A 21704-nucleotide genomic window follows, 5' to 3' on the forward strand; every position below is an offset into this window, starting at 1 on the left:
CTGGTCAGCCATGGCCACTATCTAGTGTTTACAAACCCAGGCACAGTGCAGGGAGTGTGAATGTGCCCACAGTTTCTAAGCCATGAATTCCACCTCCCTTGTGGCATTACCCCGTGCAATAATGACATGCTTAGGCCAGTCCTTGAAAAGGGGGTGTGGAGAGCCAGGGAAGCCCACACGTGTAGATAAAGACCTCCCTGCCTCTCTGAGGTCCTTCTGAGCAGGCCCTGGCCCTGTCAGATAAGAATCTGATATGCTATTCAAATTCTGGAAATAGAACACATTTTTGTAAAAAAATTTTATTTATTTTAGAGAGAGAGAGAAAGAGTGTGGACCGGTACTTGCACAGTGTACAGAAGGCTAGAGGGGGTGGGAGAGGGAGAGAGAGAACCTCAAGCAGACTGCTCACTGAGCACGGAGCCTGATGTGGGTCTGGATCTCATGACCCTGAGATCATGGCCTGAGCCAGAACCAAGAGTAGGACACTGAATTGACAGAGCCACCCAGGCTCTCCTGGAAATAGAACACATTTTCATGGTGGGAGAAGGGTCAGCATCACCTGAGGCCATGTCATCTCTGATGGGGAGTTTTGGTAAATTGAGGCTGGAGAACCAACTTACAGAGGAGTTTATTTTCAGGACCTTTCACAAGACTAAAAGGTTGCTGGTGGTGCACTGTGGATGCTGTTCTTTGAAGAAAAAGCTCTTTCTTACCCGTGCCGTGCTTCCTGGTGTTGGGGGTGCATCTCCTCAGTGCCTCTTGATACAATTCTTGGCTTCTAATCTGCTTCTGCCTGAAGAAACATCCATGTAGTGACATGAATCAACAGGCCGGAGAGGAAGAGGCCCTTGGGCCCCATGGAGGAGTTGGCTTAGGTCCCTGTGGGGCGGTTGCATCATGGCAACTTGCTCAAGTGTTGTCCTGAGTTGGCCATGCTCCTCACCAAGAGCTGGGGGTCATTTAATTAATGAGGGGCTTTGGCTGCAAGGTGGCCTCTTGGGTGGCATCCCTATGGTGATGGCCATGCACTGCCTGTCCGAATAGAAGCCATCAAGTGACCCAAGGGGCTGTTTGGCTTAGGATGCAAACTTACTCCTACTAAGTGATGCTAATGCTGTGTTTACAGATGGGCAGGCCCTATTTCTTCCCTGCTTCTCAGACCCCAAATGCTGCCCCCTGGCACCTCACCTAGGACCCTATAAAACTTTATCCACTTGGAGGGGCCTGAGCTTTATCTCCAGGTTGTGGAGACTGTTTGAGACCCTTGGAGGGATCCTGTCACCTGCCATGTTTGCTGTCCACCCCAGCATTACCTGTAACCTCTAGAGCCAGAATCCTGGGGCTCAGGCTGTCTCAGTTGTAGCCTTAGCTCTCTATCTTTTACAGACTGGGTGAGTTTGAGAAGTATTTGTCTTTTCTGCACCTCAGTGTCCTCCCCTGTAAAATGGGGCCTTAGTTAGGATTAAAGGAGATAAGGCTCACTGGCACATGGTTAACACCTTAGAAATGCTGGTTATGACCATCTTGAAGAATATTGTCACTGATTTTTAAATGCTGATATGTCAGAGACAAAGACAGCACTAAGATCTCCCTGCAGGCTGACATATGGCAGTGAATGAACATCCATGGGAGGTGCTCTGGAGGGATGAGGGCAGTGACGCTCTCAGTCTGAATCTGGCAGACACACAACCTGCCCAGAACCTTCCCCACTCCCCAGAGCAGGCCGGGAAGACAGCTGGCTGCCCCACTCTGCAGGCAGGCAGGCTGGGTATGAATTTTAACCTGCTCTTGCCTCAGCACAAATGTGGGGAAGGGGAGGATGTGTGTGGGTGATGGGGTGGGGAGAGGCCTATAAGAGGATTTGCTGGGGGCTCGTCACCCCAAAAACATGGCCCCGTATCTGCCAGGCCTCATGTATAGTCACCACCATTCAGTGGACACCTACTGTGTGCTGGTTACTTTACTCACATTATTCCCACACCCTACAACTACCCCAAGAGGGGGGCTATCCTAGGCCCATTTTACAGACGAGGAAACAGACTTGCAATGCTGGGGCTCATCTGAGGTTGGCCTGCTGGCAGTAGCCTGAGCTTTATCCCCGCGGCCTTCTAGAGCCCTGCGCGCAGCCACCAAGCTCTTAACATTCACAGCAGCCGTGGCAGGAAAGGACGCCCAGCAGGCTGCAGAATAGGTGGTTTGTGATGATTACCCCAAAAAGGAGAAACTGCGTGAATGCAAGAGGAGGCTGGCCCTGTTATGGTTAACAAGGAATGGGGACTGGCTGGGCTGATGCCTCTTACACAGGCCGGCACCATGGGGCGGAATCCCGGGTCCACGGCCAGATGTGCCGCTGCATACGGTTTAGACATTAAACTATAGGGTGGCCTTATTTAAAGGCAGACCATTTTATAAGGCACACAGTGCTGTCTAGACTTGGGAACGTTTATGAAAGTGGCTGTACTGCACAGGAATTCCCGTCACTTTGAAGGTGGAGTGACATCTCTCTGGCTTGTGCAGCAACAAATTGCCTTTTTTTTTTTTTTTTTGAGGGTGTATGATTTCAGACATTTGGTAATCTCTTCCTGCTGGGCCCTCTCCTTACCTCTCTCTTTCTTTGTCAATGTGGCTGAGGACTAAGGCAAGCCAGAGAGGAGATTTTCTCCAGAATGCCCCCACCCTGTTAGGACAAGTATGTAATTATTTGTGTCATTGTGCTAATGTCTTTGTCCATCCCCTATCCTCCCCCCAACCTTGAGGGCTGGGACAGAATCTTATTGGGTCCCTTCTCTGTCATGGCAGCACTGTGCCTGGTACCTGCTAGGTGCTCCAAAAAAATAAGTGAACCAACAGTCCAGATTCAGAGAAGCTGCAGTGGAGATCTTGAGGCAGGCTTTTGATTCGAGTGAGAATATTTTTTCCCCTGTTCACCTGCACAGGTGACCATGAGGAGAAGATGGAGGAATATAGTCCTGAGGTTGCTTTTGGGGTTCCAGGTTGTTCATCCTTCCATCTGGTCTCGGGCTCAGATACCATGAATGGTCATGGTGGGTGAGCCTCAGCCGCTTGGAGCTTCCTGACATTTCAGATGAAGCTACAGTGCAAAGACCCAGGAGACAGATTCCGTTGGCCTTTATGTACTTTGGGGAACAAACGTGGTCTCCATTCCCTAGGCCTTGGCTTGCTGGCCCATGAGGAGCCAGGAGGAATCCTAGTGTGCTCCAAGAGTGAAAGGCAGGAAGGCACGAAGGGCCTCCCTTCAGGTTAAACATGCTGACAGTTTTTGAGCACTTATCATGGGCCAGGCATGTTTTAACCTCCTGACATTAATCCTTACAGGATCCCTACCTGATGGATGAGCACAGAGGGGTTATGCAACCTGCCTGAGGTCACACAGCTAGTGAATGGTTTCAGGCAGGCCTCAAAGCCCTGTCCCTGACCGTTATGCAACTTCCCCGTGTGCTGGCTTAGTTTATCCCCCCGACTTCCTGAAGCAGGCACTACCTTATGTTACAGGAGTTGCATTTCCAGATCTCGTTGTCCTTTTATAAAACAGCTCTTTAAAAATATGACAACCATTTTCAGCTTTCTAGGTCCTACAGAAACAAGCTGGATTTGGTCACAGGCTGAATATGCAGCAAACAAAGAAGCACAAGATAATTTCAGAAGGTGCCACTTGTCTCTAAGAAGATAAGGTGGGGGAAGGTGTGGAGAGAGGGAGGTGGCTATGGCTGGAGAGGCCTTGTGGGCTCCAGGGGTTGGGGAGGGCCGCCCCAGAAGGTTCTGGAGCTGACACCTGAATAAGAATATAAAGATCCGCGGCCTGAAGAGCACTTCGGCCCAGGTCTGCATCAGGTCTGCCCCCGTTAGGTGTTCCCCACCGGCTGCTGTTATTACTGTGGTTCTTCTGCGTCCGCGATTTGCCATGAACTGTCTCTGCAGCCTTGGGTGAGTCAGCTCTTGGCTCTTGGGAGTTGAACTGAGATGTCTCCTCCTGGCCTTGACAGTTGCATGGTTCTAAGTGATTTGTAGCCTTTGTCTCAAACTGACTTCCCTACAGCCCTTTGGAAGATAGGGCAGGATGGAGCCCCCTTTTGCATTTTCAAGAGAAGATTCACTGCAGGAAGAGGGGAACTTTTGTGGAGGGACAGCCACCATGGTTATTAACAGTATGGAGCCCTTTTAGTTTCCTTAATGCAGAGTGGGGCTTTATTAGAATGGGAGCATTTTCCTTTTCATATTGGGCTGGAAGCCTCCCCCTGGCAAACATGCCCTGAGACCATCAGCCTCCTGCTCCACTGTTGGGGGGAACCGACAAGTGGCCTTATTTTCTTAAAGCCCACTCTACCCCCAACAATGTCACTACCCTCCCCCAACCCTGGATGGGAAAGAATTTGTGCCTATTGTCATTTGACAATAGAGCCTCCTGGAGGCCAAGTTCAGCCTGCTGCATCATCAAAGGGGGTGGTTTCTCCCCCTGGCCCATCTAATTCATGGAGGAATGCAGGAGATGGTCCAACAGCCACCCACATCCTCCACGGCCTGTGTGTGTTCACTGCTTCCCCCAAGAACCAGCTCCCCGGGTGCCAGGCCCCGCTCAGACAAAATAAAGCCTTCCAGTCATATCTTTACATTTGACGTCAGCATGGGGAGGCTTTTCTTGCTGCATACTGAATAGGGCTGTCGGAGGGCCTGGGGTGGCTTTGAGCCCAGCACCCTGGTGAAAAGGGGCTTTGAGGTTGGAAGCTCATTCATCTCTGGGCCGCTTCCTTTGATCCGGCCTGGGGTCTGCCCCCAGTCTCAGGGAGGGCGGTGCCTGTCCCTGTGTTTACAGCAGGCACCCGTGTTTCCGGTCTGTTTTGTCCATTCCTCAATTGCTCTCATGGGTAGGATGCCAAAGAAAAACTAAGCATCTTCCCAGGGTGCCTGTCTTGGTGGCGATGTCTGACTGGGGTGGTCCTTCCTTTTTTGCTCTAGTTTCATTAGCACTTCTCCCATCCGTGTTCTCATAACCTAACGCTCTCATCACCCTCGCCTCCCCCCTCCTTTGCCTCCTCCCTCCTCTTTTCCTTTCTGTTCACCTAGCACCTGCCAGCCTTCCCACACTAAGGTTTTTCTCAGGCCTGCCACGTGCCAACCCGGAGTTAAGCACTGCAGAAAAAGCAGTTAGATTCCCACTAGTACAGAGGCAAGTAACGACACAAATACTGATTTCATTACAGCTTGGGTGGGGGGGAGTCTGCAGAGCAGAAATATGGGGACTTGCCTGTCCATTTACCTCACTTGTGGGGAGGTCAGTAAGCAGCAACAACAACAACAACAGCAACAACAATAATGATAGCTGCCCAATTCTTACTGAGTTATAGATGGACTGATTGCATTTTAGAAATGTTTCCATGTATCGTGGTTGGTGGGGACCTGGTGGAAGCCAGAAGAAGCAATGGTTCGTAGGTGTGAGGACGTTCCTGCTGAGGCTGGCAGGGCTTCACCCCATCTCAATTTAGTTGTGGTGGTGTCCTGCTGGTAACCAGGATGCTGTCTCTGGAGCACTTCCTGCCTTTGTGGTCCTGGGGTTAAGTGCCTTTCATCTAAGAGAGAGTGGTCCAGGTGGGAACTGACATCACAGAAGGACCACTTCGGAGGGGACGAAGCCGGCTTTGGGAACTGGCCACACATTGGTTGGCAGGCTTCCTTGTTGGCCATCCCCATCCAAAGTACTTTTTGCCTCCTTTGGAGCCAGGGCCAAGGATTAAATGACGAAGCAACTTGTTCATAAGCAAAGATGAATCCTTTGGCAAATCTGATTTTCCTTATTAGATTCCCATTGTCATTTAATGCTTTTTTATTTATGTGTTTCTTTTGAGTAACTGCTCTGTGCGCTGGCCCTGGCAGCGCTCTACAGTTTGCATTTGCAGACGTTGGCATGGAGATCAACTGGGGCTGGGCAGGGAGTCATTGCCTTATGGTCTTATCCTGACTTTTCTATAGCAGAGCCTTTTTTATCTCATCACGTGTACCAAACGAAGGTGCTTTGGAGGAGGAAGGATGAAGGAAGGATTTGGCCACTGAGCAGTTGTACAAAAAGCGTAGGCTGCAGTGCTAAGACCCCATGTAGGGGCAGAACTGGCCTCGAGAAGCCCCATGCAGCAGAGCTTTCGCTAGCCTTCGGCAGCTGCCCGGTGGAGCTGAGTGATACTGATTTCAACCATCCATGTTTAATCATTGATACCCTGTAAACCGAGCTCTCCTTTTTTCAAAAGGATAAGGATTCCTGGAGTAAAGGAATCTGGCCACGTGAAGCAGTCCACTTTATAGAAAAAAGAAAAGCCCAAAATAAAAAAAACCAACCCTGCATCCCAAACCCCAGGCTGTTGGAACCTGATGTTTTCTGTTGTTGGGAGAAGGGTGTTTTTGCTATAAACGAAAGATGTGACAGGGGGTATTTTGAAGCTTTATTTTGGTTATTGTCGGTTCTGCCAACAAGTAACATCTGTATTTATTTCCCAAGTTCCCCCAATGGCTGATTTGCATCTGTTTAGTTCTCTGGGTAACATTTCATTTCCTGACTTTATAGGTTGCTATAAAATCCATTCGTAAGGACAAAATTAAGGATGAACAAGACATGGTTCACATCAGACGAGAGATTGAGATCATGTCATCCCTCAACCATCCTCATATCATCAGTATTTATGAAGGTCAGTGATTTTTTTTTTTTTTTCACTCGCGTATCAGTTACCATTTCTCATACCACGAGGCCTGCCAAGATTTTTAGGTAATTGTCCTTCTGGGCAGGAGCCAAGTATTTTTCCTCATGATGCAAAAATAGCTGGGTGTTATCTCTTATTTGGTTACTTTGAATGCAACCAGACACACGAAGCACAGCTCACTATGGTCATAAAATAGCTCTGGCTAGTGCCTTCTTCTAGCTCCTTGCCAGGTCTTTGGTGGTTGCTAAGCAACTGGCCTTATTAAAAGCCAGCATGCGAGACAGCCATGGTTTCTGAAAAATGGCAGTTTGCTGGGTGACCAGGGTCATGGTGGAGTCACGTGTTATTCCAAGTGGAGGCTGTTTGAGTTGGGAGTATCTTTGAATGGGTCCGAGAAAGAATAGGGATATCTTGGTGGGGCAGATGCTTCACGAATGGAATTCAAGAGCGGCGTCAGTAAAAAGAAAAATGCTCATGCTTCAACTGGTTGCTCCTTCCTGGGAAGAAATGGAAAGTATGAACTTCCTATAGCCTATTTTTTTTTCTCTTAAATCTGTAAAAAATACTACTCAAGCAATATGTATTTGTTGCAGAAGTGACTGAAATGCACAAATTAAAGTTTCAAAATAATTTCATTTCTCACCCTCAGTTTGATAAATTAGCACTCTAGCTATATTTATATTTTTATCTGCCTCTCTATATCTGTACCTGACTTTTATTCAAAGTTAGATCATACTATTGATAATGTTTTTTTGACTTAATTTTTTTTTTCACGTATTATATCATATATCTCTTCCTATGCTAGTAAGTATCCCCTGTAAGGACATTTTAAAAGGCTTTAGAGTATTCCATTTATGGATGTACCATAATTTATTGGGTCTAATTCCTTTTGTTATCAGCGGGGCTTTAGGGACCTTCCTTATAATCATTTATATATTCATTTCTGACGATTATTTTTTTCTTATGAAAAATTTTCTAGGCTTGGGTTTACTGAGTCAAAGTTTTTCCCCAGAATATTTTTTAATATACACAGTTGAGTCGGAAAAATGAACCTGTTTCTAATTTAGTCTCATCATAGTATTTTTAATTGTGGTCTGATCATAATACGTTGCACAGTAATGGCTAAGAGGAAACCAGACAGTAGCCTGAAAGTTTTTCTGATACCTATCTCAAGTTTTCCCTCTGATTCCCTGCTGTTTCTGGCCATTTTTTCCACTGTGCCTTCTATTTTTGCTCCTCATCTAGAAGTAAATGTTGGTAACAGTTTTTATCTTGATTTTTCCTAAAACTCAGTTTTGGAGCCCATGGTGAGAGGGTGTTTGAGGGACATTTTAATTCATTCAATCATTTATTCATTTGCAGAATTTCACAAACATCTTTTGCAGTGAGTCTCACAGTGCAATCTCTGAACCCGTAACATCATATGAATTGGGATTGTTAGAAATGCAGATTCTAAGGCCTCACAAGGATGTGCTGAATCAGCAACTCTGGGGGTGGGGCTCGGCTGTCTGTGTTTTCACAAGTGTGGGAACCACTGGTCTACTGAGTGACCGAGTCTGGTTAAGCACTGGATTATATGTGGTTAGACACCGAAAGACACAATAGGCTATGGACCTTATATTCAAGGCATCATACAGGCATGACAGAAAAATATTACGTAGGGGCACCTGGGTGGCTCAGCAGTTGGGTATCTGCCTTTAGCTCAGGGCGTGATCCCGGGGTCCTGGGATCGAGTCCCACATTGGGCTCCCTGCAGGGAGCTTGCTTCTCCCTCTGCCTGTGTCTCTGTGTCTCTGTGTGTCTCTCATGAATAAATAAATAAAATCTTTAAAAAAGAAAAAAAAAGAAAAGAAAAATATTATGTAGATATGCAAAGCAACATATTCTGGGACAATGGAGTCCTGGAGCTTAGAGGTTTTTGTGGCTGTCAAGCTGGGCTTTGAAAAGTTATTTTGAGGAAGAATTGGGGAAAGTAGAATTCTAGGTTGATAAAACAAATCTGAATATGCCTGCAAACGAGAGGAACATCTAAAGGTTCAAGTGAGTGGAGATGCAAAATGCAGGATGAGAGTGAGTTTTATAAAATTCGGAGTGTTTTTGCTCCTCGTGGCTTCCATGGTTACCATGGAAATCCAAAGGCACTAGTGAAGGATGTCCTCTCCAGTGTGAACCAGTGTGGGTCACATGTTCTGTGGAGCAGCACTGTGTTTGGGATTGCTTGGCGTGGAGAAGGAGCCTTCTTTATTGGGAAGGTGGGACAGAGTTTTCAGGCTTCTTAATTGGGAGACGGTCTGTGGTAACTGAAGTCTGGCACAGAGAGGCCTGACTCCTTGACTAGCATCATGCTCGCTTTGGCCTTGGGAATCCTGCAGGTTGTATGGGGAACAGGAATCTGTACTCATACCAAGAAAAGGACAGAGATGAACTTGAATGGAAGAGCACTCTATTATTAAGGTCAAGTTGGCCTCAGCTCAGCCCCCACTGGAGACTTCAAGAAGAAGAGAAGCCCTTGCTTGTAATTTTAAAGATAGGTACCACAAAACTTAAAGTTCTTTGAGTGACTAGAAATAATTTCCATCGAGGCCTCAGGTGGGAGCTTGGGCCTCCATTCATAAAACCCTATCAACAGGTTTTGGGGAATCAGGAAAGAGCTGGAGTTCTCACATCAGGCTCTTGGGTTTTGGTCCCAAATCCTTGACTGTGGCCTTGACATGAGACTTTGGGTGAGTTGGGGGACTCCCAGGCCTCAATAGCTACACATATAAGATGAGGATAACAATTCTATCTTTTTCTTAGTGTTGTTGATAGGATTCAATTATATGATACATGTTCTGGTAAGCTCAAAAAAGGGAATTGTTGTGAAGATAGTATAATCATTACAAATGGTACCTAACTTGGTCCATTGGCCTGGGTCAATGGGTAAACTGCAGGGTGTTTGTAAGTCCTCTAGAATATTGTATAGTTGCCTATATACAGCTATATAGTTGTATACTGTGCCAGTATAGAAGCCATAGCCATAGATGGATATTTAAATCCAAATTAATAAAACAAAATAGTTAAAAATTTATCAGTTCTTTAGTACCACTAGTCACATTTCAAGGGCTCATGCAGCTAGTGGCTGCCATATTGGACAGTGTAGATACAGAACTTTTTCATCATTGCAGGATAGGACCATGCTGGTATTTAATGCTTTAGATGTTGAGTGCATGGGTTAATTTTTTCTGAGGAGAGAGAGGGTGCACAGCTTTCATGAGATTGTCCAAGGGATTCCTGACCTCAAATAGGTTAAAAAATACCTCTACTGCCATCAAGTTATTCTGTGACCTGCAGAGGATCATACAAATAAAACATATTGTTTTTATCCAGAAAACGCCCAGAGACTTAAATGTGGCTTTTTTTTTCCTTTTTAATTTCTTAGAAATCTCTGGTTTCTGTTCTGTTCTCTTTCCCTTCTCCCACGCAAGTTCTGTTTCTCCCACGTCCACTGAATAACTGTGGAGGAGGGCAGCTCCCCTCCCTTCCCCTGAGGTTTGGAGTAGGGAATCGCCAAGGCACCCTTCCAGCTCCTTCACCTCAAACTGGGACCCCACAGTCTCCAGGGCCTTCTGACTTTATCTACTTTGCTGTCCAGGAGCCCAGGACCCAGCCCTGAGTGAAATTAGACCTCTGGATGTCATCCATGGAATCCTGTACAGTTTACAGGCTCCCTGACATCGAGCCTCATTTGATCCCTACAGCAAACCTGTGCAAGGGGCAGGCCAGGTTTTGCAGTGGTGGAGATTGAGGCCCTGGAAGATTGACTCACCTGGTGTATTATTTGCCACGGCTGCCACAACAGAACACCATGGACCGGGTGGCTTGTACAACACAAGTGTGCTATTTCTCAGTTCTGGAGACCAGAAGTCCAAGATCCAGGGTAGCTCTCTTCCAAGCCTCTTTCCTTGGCTTATAGATGGCCATCTTCTCCCCACATCGTCATATGCTGTCCCCTCCATGTCTGTGTCCAAATTTCCCCTTTTCAATGAGGATACCAGTACCACTGGATTAGGGCCCACCCTAATGTCCTCACTTACCCTTAATTATTTTTTTAAAGGCCCTGCCTCTGAGTAAGGTCACATTCTGAGGTTCTGGGCATTGGGACTTCAACATATGAATTTGGGGGACCCAATGCAGTTCACAAAACTGGGTACTGTGGCTAGCTCATGTACCTGGCACACAGGCCTCATGACCTCATTAGTTTTCCCTCCGCCCTGCATTTCCGACCTTGTGTAATGTTCTGCAGCCCACCTGAGTGCTCCCAGCACCTTCCTCAGGCTGGCCTTTTCTCTCCTTGGCCCTGAGGTGTGGTAGGGGCAGGGTGGTGGCAGCAGGGGTGGGGGATGCAGTCTGTGGTCTCTCTGCCAACCCCAGTGTGAAAAGGAACCTTCTTCCTGGCAGCTGATTGGTTGTGTGACTGGCCAATCAGGAGCCGTGGCCGGTGCAGCAACGCACAGATTCTGCTGAATGAAAAATCAGTGCTTAGGCATTGATCGGGCTGTGTGGACATCAGCCAAATGAATGGAACTGTGGAAGAACCTTCTGAGCATTTCTTCAGCCAGGACTTTGGTGGTTTAAAATACACACATGCACACATAGCAGCAGCAGCAGCAAAAGCAGCAACATGGCAAAGCAATGTATCTGACCCCCTGTGTTTAGGAACTTTGGGCCTTCCTGAAGGGAACACATGATCGTGGACTATACTATCCAGTGATATTGAAATACAAGTTCCAGAGGAAAAGCAATCCATTCATTCAAAAAAAAGTACAAATATTGAGTGTGTATTACATGCACGGCCCTATTCTAGGCACCAGGGGTACAGAGCAAGCAGGACAAGCCCTGGTCTCATGGGGCTGACATTCCATGAGTAGTCTGGTGACCTAGGTATTGAGCTGGTACCTGAGTGGAGCGGGAAGGGAGCCCCACAGAGACCTGGGCATTCCAGGCAAAGGCAACAGAATGTGTGAACAAAAGATGCTCAGAGGAGAGAAGGAGCTCCTGCTGGCAGATGTGACAGAGGGTCTGTGAGGCTGAGGGAGCGAGGGAGTGGTGGAGAGAGGAGGTCAGGGAAGGCCAGGTTTTGACCACAGCAGGGCTGTGGATTTTGTACCAGGAATAGGGCAAAGCCACTGATTTTGAGGAAGAAAGTAGCTTTTATTTAGCTAGAAGTTACTGAGTTTTACCCTGTTTTAGGTTGTGTGCTTGTATTATCTCAGTTAATTCTTATGTTCTTGAAATGCAAACTGTTAATATCCCTCATTTATGGCCAAGTGATTTTGTCTGAGAGGCTAATAAGTACATCTTCCAGGGTTACACCAACTAATAAGTGGTGGGTCTGAGAACTGAACCTTGTCACTCTGAAGCTGGTGCCCCTAATATAAGCCAGGTCAGTTTGGTGGTGCAGCGATCCCTAATTGGGGGTGAGCATTATTCGGGACCCTGAGATACAGACAGGTGTCTGTATCTTGGTGTTCCCAGGGGTTGTTGTCTGAACTACGTGAGAGCATTAAAGGCCAGCTTCATGGGTATTTTAGAAAATATTTCTGCATCCATCTCAGGAAGAAGCTTGGAGCCCAAATCTAGTCAACTCAGAGATCAAGTGTTTTCTAAACTGCAGTCCATGGAAATGTAAGTTTTCTGTACATTATTCACAATACCCACAGGCTCACAAAATCTGCGGCTTTGCTGAATTAATGCTGCTGTTCACCAAATCTCAAAAATAATTCCTTTCAAATGTTTCTTCCTCAGACCAGACCCTGGGGTTACTCTCCTGTTGACCTAAGGGTGAAGGTGATTAACCCTCAAATTTGTCAACTCTGTGTAAACACAAACCATAACTGGTTTCTAATGCTAAGTAAATAAAAGAGGATAGACATGTACCTTCCAGTGTATGATACTAAGGGTAATAACGTAACTGGAGAGAGAAAAGGAAGAAAGAAATCTCTGACTCCATCTCTGAGATGGACCCCTGTTTCCAGTCAAAGGAATTCCATTCTCTCAGTAGGGTGGGAATTGACAATATGGAAAGAACAGCTGAAAAGGAAGTGCCCGCCAGAGCTTTCAACTTGGCTGCCTAGGATGGAAGAGATAAAAACAGTTTTTGCCTGAGGTTCTGATTTCAGGACCCAAGTGCAAACATCAAAGGCACGTTGTCTCGCCTTTGCTTCCCCTTGAAAGCCTAGGAGACCCAATCTGTAAAACCACGAGAATGTACATCTTGCCACACAACACTTTAGGGAAACTTAGCACCCCATCTGGTAATAGTCCCGCTAGGCCAGGCCAGGAATGAAAGGGGAGGGCGGAGGGGGTGGTAGTGAGTGAGGGAGATTCTCTTCCTGGCCCTGCAAGATGACATTGTTTCATCAGCCTTTACATTGCAATATGCTAGAACGGGCCAACCCTTTCATCATGTTCCCTGTGCTAGGGAAGGATGGTCTTGGCTTTCAGGAACAAAGTGGGAAGCCTACTGGACCTTGGTCACTTGGGATCTCTCACCTTTGGAAGAGTGTCTGAAACTTAAAAAAACCAAATAGAACAAGCAAATGTGCCTCCCTTGATAAGCATGTATATCTTGTGAGCTTTAAACCTGCTGCTTAGGAGAAGACATAAAAGAGTCTATATTCTAAAAAATTCTCTGAATTCCTACTATAAAGGCACTTTGGATGAGGTGTTTTTTTTTTTTTTTTATTATTAGTTAAAAGGTCTTCCATCTTCCTAGAAGTATATGTTACATTGTGCTTTTTAAAGCTACCTAAGCCCCCTGAGAATTTGTTAGGTTTTTCTGGAAGGGCATATGGTTCTTGCCTGGTGGCGAAAATCACTGCTCTAAAAATCCACCCAGAGATGTAGAGGAGAAACCAAGAGACAGGGTCTGTGGGAGAGCCTGTAGGCTGTATTGTGAGCTGCAGGCTTGGATGACTGGTCATTCTACCTCCTGCCTTCTCCTCTCCCTGGTCAGGGGCAGTGGGGCTGGTGCAAGACATGTTCACAGGATAGAGCAGAGGTTCCAGAGTCGCAAAGTCTGGCTGCCCCTGCAAAGTGACCCCTTGAGAATGGCAGGACCCTGATTAACTAACTGCTCAACAATGCATGGGAGCCATGGTTCTCAGAAGGACCCTCAACCTGCGGCATCCGTGTTGCTTGGGGCCACCCTAGATCCTAGTGTGTAATACCCAGCCCTCTGGGTGACTCTGATGCACTCTCAAGTTTGAGAACCGTCATGTTAGAGAAACAGCTGCTCACTGGGTCAGAAACTAAGGCAGGGCTCGTGTCTAGCATCAGTTATTTGGAGATACCTACAGTTCTTCTTCTCAGATTCAAGTGCCCTAACCCAGCCTTCTATCCTGCAAGCAGATCCTGATTGAGGAAGGCTTTTTTGTTGTTGTTGTTAAATATAATTTTAATTACCTTATGATATTCCATTGAACGGATATACCATAACTAAGCAATTGTCTTTTTTTTAATAATAAATTTATTTTTTATTGGTGTTCAATTTGCCAACATACAAAATAACACCCAGTGCTCATCCCGTCAAGTGCCCCTCTCAGTGCCCGTCACCCATTCACCCCCACCCCCCGCCCTCCTTCCCGAGGAAGGCTTTTTGAAGGCAGGGAATGGCTGAACTGATCTGACTGATAAGGCTTATGGTGCTTAATTCTACCCAGTGGTCCCACTGATTCGTTTGATCACTCATTGCTTTTATAAAAATGTAGCAAGTACTTAGATCCCTGGTACTATTCTAGTAGGGTGAGTAGGTGTTTTATTGTCCCAAGTAGGCTTCGATTTGAATGAGCCAGTTGCTCTTCCATGACCTTGGGCTAAGTGACTTAACCTGTCTGAGGCTCAGTTCTCTTACCTATAAAGTGAGACCAGCAGCTCACTACTTGCTAGATAAGGTTGTGAGGATTAAATCAGATAATGAATAAAATTGTTAAGCACAGTATCAATAAATAGTATTGATTATTCCTGATGGGATTATTCCTTTAGGGCTCTGAGAGGTCCTTAATGGCTGGATTATCACCTTTTGGGAGGTGTTAAAAGAGAAGGTTGAGGCCAGATTGCCTACATCGGTGAGCCTCAGGGCTGGACACACATTAACATCTTGTGGGACACAGGTAGAAAATGCTGATGCCGAGCCTTACCCCTAGAGACTCAGATTTAATTGGCCAGACTGAGAAATACAGACTTAATCCTGCAACCAAGAGGAAATGAGCCCCACTCTCAAAACTTGTCTTGGTCTGATCATTTGTCATTAGTGAATTCCAGAGAAGAATGTGTGTCTGGCCGTGATCACCCATGAGCAGTGAGTGATACTTTCAGGCTTGGGTTTACTTACTGTGCCATTCGGTTGCTGCCCTCATCAGGGACTCAGAACCCCATGAAACAGTTTGTTGAACTTGGCGAAGTGGTGTGTTATGCTTGTGTTTACTCTTTTGAACCCATGGCGAATCGCTGAGTATTTTAACACACTCCCTGTGCGGCCAAATCCACAAGTTCCACATGAAGGCTCTGCAGGCTGGGCCCAGGGTAAGGACTCGCCCTGGTTTGTAACTCAGCACCAGCTCTCCCTTCACTTTTCATCACACGAATGGGCTCTTCAGCTGTGAATCTGTCCAGCCACGTTTCTAATGAGTTTCCTATTAAGTTAGCTGTTTGACCTTCAAGTGTATTATTTTCATTGTTTTCATTTGATTACACCCAAGTCGTTTTTCTAGAGGCTGGAGATTAGAAATAAAACAACTAAAAACCAGTGCTACTCCCTGGCTGTCCTGCCTCGCCCTCTCAGATTTCCTGGAATTCAATATTGTCTGGTGCTCAAATAATACTTGTACTTGAAGTTAATTTTTAAAGAAAAAAAAATGGAACTATGTTGTCGTATGATGTAGGATCTTTTGAACTGAAGTGTGATGGCTCTGTTAATTTGCCTTGGTGATGAACAGCGTGCATTGGGGAAGACTCGTGAGGCATGGAGGAGGCCCACTCCCCAGATGATTTGTGACAGTGGGTTCATCTGTCAGGGGTGGCTCTGAGGTTGGGATCCATACTTTGGAAAACCACTGGGGTCTGAGGAACAGGCCCTAATTATGAGAGCTAAGCTTGCCTTTACCTTAGGCTTGGCTGCAAGTCCTTTGATGTCCCTGAGTTTTAGTTTACTATTTCTCTGATCTCGCCCCTTCCTCTCATCCCTTGAGGGCACACATGTGATCTCAGGCACAGATTTTGCTAATACAGATCCTTAAGAATCCTGGATTTGATTCAGGCTTGACTTCTGCCTACCAACAACAGCCTAACACATATATATATGCTGTGCCAATCTTCACGGTGAGGGTAGGTGGTCTTCACCTTAACACATGAAGAAACTGAGGCTCAGATTGTTTAGGTAACTTGCCAAGGTCACTCAGTTGGGAAGTGGCAGAGCCTGGATTTGAACTCAGGTAGTCTGGCTCTGGGAGTCAGTCCCTTAACAATGACACTATGTTGCATAATGAGGTGGACCAGAATTTAGAGTGGACAGGATAGTCCTGAGCTGTACATGGTGGGTCGCGCAATGGCTAGAAGCGGAGGTGTGATAACCACAGGACTGACTTCTCCACCCTAGCTGCTGGTAAGAATGGAATGAGCCCTGGTGGCAAAGCCAGGAAGAGCCAGGCTATCTTCACAGGGGGTGAATTTCTACCACATTCATTGCTTGAGTTGGAGGAGCATGCTTTTTTCTTGGGAGTTCACTGTGTCAAGTATAAGAGCTTTAGCATTAGCCTCTGGTAGTTCTGAGGTGTTCTGACCAATTGTCAGTGCTCTCAGACTCAGAATTATGTGACTGTGTGTGTGAGACAAAAAGGCCCAGATGGACCAATAAAGAAAATGCTCAGGGAGACTGTGAGGTGTGACTGATGAGTATGTGGTGATGGTTGATGGAGCACATTGCCTCATAGCCCCGCTTGTTTCCATGGAAATACCTCAGGAATGGTTGTGGAAGGAGGATGGAATCCAATGGCTGCTCCAACATGGTGCCATTGATTCTGTCTCCCATGGAGCTCCTTCCTTTATCCTGGCCACATCCCCTGCCCTCCCAGGATTTATTAGGCCTCCAAATAGCACAGATGGTCTTAGCAGGAATGAATGGTCCTTGACAAGCCTTCTGCATCCCCTCTTCCATAGGTAGCTTGTATACTTTCTTATCATTTCTTCTGCCTTCTGTGGAGTCCACTGCTGGACTGGTTGGCTATGGTTCTCCTGGCACATGCCAGCCAACATCTAGAGAGAGTTTTGGTTTAAGAAAAGACAACTAGTGAACAAAAGAGCCTTTCACTGTCCAAACCAAGAAACACATTGATTCAACTTTGACCGACTCATTGACAGTGGGAGAGCTGCCAGCCCGCTGTAATTTCCTCACTCTCACTGCCATGAGCTTTCAGACTTAAGGGATCAGAAGACCATTTTGTGAAGCCATGAGCCCATGAAGTGCTTGAAATTTAGTTCTGGGGAGGAAACTCTTGAAGAATGGATCTTGTATTGATTAAAGGACCTAATGAGGTTGCAGACAGCTCTTGCACAAGAAAAGATCACTCATTTCCAAAATGAAAAAAAAAGCTACTTTTCATGAGGATCCTACAATTTTTGACAAAAGTGCACCCCTGACTTTGAGGAGTAGAATGGTACACCTGTCAGAGGTTTCAGAAAAGCAGTAAAAATGCTGTCACGTGGGGAGACAATCTCATGGAAAGAGTGAACTAATTTAAGATAATAGAGTTGACTGAAGGCAAAGGCATGAGGACAATACTGATTGGTCCACTTTAGGCCCTTGGCCTTTTTGCTTGAAACCAACAAACTTATCTTCCTCTTCTGAGGTTACATGTAAACCAGACAGACGTCTTCCTTTTTTTGTAACCTGTTCTCCATGGAGCATCCTGTAAAGGGATTCCCATCCCCTTCCTTCCCAAGCCCATTTTCTTCCAAATGGTCTCTTGTATTTGGTTCTAGAATGGCTGGAGGATGGTTAAAATCCCAAGATCTCCTCACTCATCAGTGTTTCTCCCAGGACAGGGTGTTGTTTTGTAATAGCCATTTGCTCAAGTTATGCAAGTTGTGTTATTCACCCTGGGGGCAGCAGGAGGGAGTCTTTAGGAGTTGGGTAATTAGCACGGTTGTGAAAGCCAGACAATCAGAAGGCAGAGCTGGACTGTCAAACTGAACATCTGATGAAATTCAGAATTAATTTGGAGAAGTAGCTGTTGCTATGGTAACCAATCCCCACTCTCCCTTGAAATGGAAAATAAACAGAAAACAAGAGAAATCATTCAAGTTGATGTCTGGGAAGAAGGTGTCTCTGTGGGACAGTAGAAGAAAATGGACAGAATTTGGATATTAGTCGATGCAGAAACAATGGTAAAACCATCTCATGAGAGCAAAAACCAAGGTATTTTAGGTGGTTCAGTTCCATGCTTGTTTTTCTAGGAACTTTCTCAGGCATGTGGTTATCTCACCAATTTTTCTCTCTGATCATCTAGGTACTTAAAAGTCTGTATCATACAGGTTAGTACTGATTTATTTTGTAAGCGCACTACTAGTTGTATCCAGCTATGTTGCAATGCCTCCGGGACAAAGACTGTGCTTTAGGTTGCATTTGTATCCCCTTTAACACAAAGCAGAACATGCTCCAGATTGATAGAAAAGCACTTTCAGAAAAAGCAGTGATGGTGGTCACTAAAGAGACTTGAGTATTACCTGAGGAAAGTAACTGGATGATGGAGGAAGGTGGTGGGAAGAACAGAAGCTTTTGAGCCACAAACATTTGGGATCAAATCCTTATTAGCTAACTGCCCAACAGAAATGCCTACTGATGAGCATCGAAAGACATGTGCAAGAATATTTACAGCTGCATTATTCATAATGACCATCACCTGGAAACAACCCAAATATCCATCAACAGTAGAATGGATACAGCCTTGATACCTTCATTCAATGGAGTACTCAACAGCAATGGAAGTGAACAGTCTTCCATTATATGGAACAGACTTGGATTATTCTTACAGTGTTGAGCTAATGAAGCCAGACACAAAAGAATACATACTGCAAAATTCCATTTTTAAAAAATGGGCAGAATTTTGGTATTGACTTTATATATTGACTATGATATTGATTTTAATAGTTATATTCATGGTATTGACTTATAGTCACCATGTTCATGGTATTGGCATACAGGCATCATGTTCATGGTATTGGCTCATAGTCATCATATTCATGGTATTGACTTACAGTCACCATGTTCATGCTATTGGCTTACAGTTGTCATGTTCGTGGTATTGGCTCATAGTCATCATATTCATGGTATTGACTTACAGTCACCATGTTCATACTATTGGCTTACAGTTGTCATGTTCGTGGTATTGGCTCATAGTCGTCATATTCATGGTATTGACTTACAGTCACCATGTTCATACTATTGGCTTACAGTTGTCATGTTTGTGGTATTGGCTCATAGTTGTCATATTCATGGTATTGACTTATAGTCACCATGTTCATGGTATTGGCATATATATATATATATATATATCCTCAGGGAGATGGTTAGTGAAAGAAAGGGGACCCAGGGGAGATAGGCCTTGCTGGGTGCTATCCATGTTGTTTCTCTGAGTCCTGGTTCCCTATTTATGAAGGAGGGGTACTGCTAATACCTATCTCACAGGATTGTTAGGATTAAATGTGACAATCCATGGCATGCAGTAATTGTTCAATAAATATTATCTATTTTTACCACAAAAAAAGCTTTCTGAGGAAGGAGAGCTGGCAGAAGGCTCTCAGGAAGAAAGGGACGCTGCTATTTCACAGGCCAGGATCCTGGGTGCTGCCTTAGCCTTTGTCCCATCTACTTACTGTTCTTGGCATGTTCGGGAACATCTGACTCCCTCCCTGCAGAGCTCCTTGTGGGCAGCTATGGTCCACAAGGCCTCGATGGCTTGTTCCTAGGCTGCCTCTCCTTTCTTGTCTCTTAATCCCTAATACCTGCCAGCTGCTGGTGGTTCTACTCCTGTTTCTGCCCTTACTCATGCTGCTCCCTCTGCCTGGCCTGCCTTCCCCATTCTTAACCCAGTAACATCTTCTCTCAGTATCCCCAGTGCCAGTCCCAGAGCGAGTACTTTATAAAAGTGTATTGTTGTACTTCAAGCCTGGATCTGCAGCAAATGGACATGGCCCTAGTGCTGTGGGCTGACTCCTGCTGAGCTAAGTTTCTATTCAGGGTTCTGATTTTCCTGGTAGGCCTGGCATGTCAAGGGCCATAGTTTTCCTTACCATTCTGGAGCCACCGGGCTTCTGGGTAAAACTGTCTGGCCAAGAGACACAGGCTTTCATTTTTCAGAAAGGAAACCCTTCCCAACTGGTGGAAAATAAGCTTTTGCTTAGTGACTAATAACATAAACACAGACAAGATTTCTGGGCTTATAAATAACCAGTTGTAAAAATGCCCAAGGGAAGTGGCCCTTTTTGCCAGAAGAATGGCCGAGAGTGTTCCTATCACCTCGCTGATAGTGACCTTAACGTGGGCAAGGAGCCTTGGGCCAAGAGTGCAGAAGATGGTCATTCTTCAGGACAAATTCCCAAGGCCTTGCTCTTATACATTAGAAATCCTGGGCTATTCTGGAAAAAGAATGGTTGATCCCTAGGGCCCTTTCTGCTCGAAAATTTTATGATTCTGTGGCAGCCACTACATGTTTTATTTTTTTTTAATTTATATATATATTTTAGATGTACCAGTGTTTCTCAAAAGTAGGCATTCTTTTTTTTTTTTAAGATTTATTTATGTGTTTTTGTGAGAGAGTGTACATGTGAGGCAGGTGGGGAGGGGTTAGAGGGAGAGGGAGAGAGAGCAAGAAACCCAAGCAGACTCCGTGCTGAGCACAGAGCCTGGCTTAATCCCACGACCCAGAGATCACCACCCAAGCTGAAGCTAGAGTCAGACACTTAATTGACTGAGCCACCCAAGCACGCCAGCCACAACATGTTTTAGTGATGGCAGCAGGGAGAGAAAAGGCTTAGGGTTCTGTTTTGCAGGAGCTAGCTAAGAGGCAGGTGCCACCCCAAGGGAGCAAGACCCATGAGCTCACTGAGTGCCCTGCATTTGATTGATGAGGGGACCTAGGTTCAGGGAGTTCATGTATATGTAAAATGGGGTTGTGGCTAGGAGTGGCATGTGCACTCAGACTACAGGCCTAGGCCTGGCTCTGCCTCAGACTCACTCTGTGGCTATGGCAGTTACTAACCTGGCTGTACTCTGATTTTTCTCATGTGTACGATGAGGATTCTCATAGGACCAAAGCCCTATGACATAATTCATGCAAAATACTTATTAATAAGCTCAGTGCTTTGCCTGCACCTAGTAGACCTTTGGTAAGTGCCGCTGTTATCAGAAAGGACTAGAAGCTTCATATGTAACACCATGGGGCCTCCTTGATGAATTACTGATGTACCAAGTATAGAACAGCTATTTGCATTTAGTTAATCTAGGGTTACAATCGGGGCCTGTGAGAGGGGTAAGCGTGGTGTCCCGGAGCCCTGCCTGGCCACTTGGACAGTTCTCTCACCTGGCTACACACAATTCCCACCTGTAACAGTAACGGGCCGATTTTATAACTTGGATACCATCTCATTCACCCGTCGTTTACCACATTGGCTCCTCCTTCGTTCCTCTGGAGGTCAGTAGATATGTTGCTATGGCCAAATCAATCTACAAAACTCAGAGTCAAAGAAGCCAGACCCCCCCCCCCCCCCCCGCCCAAGGGCAATCAGGTGTTAGTGGTGTTAGTATTTTCCAAAATATGTTGCCTACACTCAATCACAGAGTGCTTTTTTCCTCCAGAATATCTTTCAAGACTAGTGCTCCATGGCACATGCATCTAGAACTGTTCCCCAGCCCCCTCTAAAAACAGAAAGTCAGCTGAGGAGTGAGAGAGAAAGGCAGGAAAAGCA

The 21704-nt window shown here is 45.8% G+C and overlaps 1 protein-coding gene across 2 annotated transcripts in view; it reads left to right on the forward strand.

Annotated features, from left to right (window-relative positions):
* Positions 1-21704, forward strand: part of NUAK1 (NUAK family kinase 1) — a 73551-nt gene that overhangs the window by 28258 nt on the left and 23589 nt on the right. For both annotated transcript variants that reach the window (XM_025462066.3, XM_025462056.3), the window contains exon 2: positions 6572-6692. In XM_025462066.3, the coding sequence (XP_025317851.1) occupies positions 6572-6692 (121 nt within the window). The remainder of the gene's footprint in view (positions 1-6571; positions 6693-21704) is intronic.

This window comes from Canis lupus, chromosome 10, assembly GCF_003254725.2.
Source record: "Canis lupus dingo isolate Sandy chromosome 10, ASM325472v2, whole genome shotgun sequence".
Taxonomy (NCBI): Eukaryota; Metazoa; Chordata; class Mammalia; order Carnivora; family Canidae; genus Canis; species Canis lupus.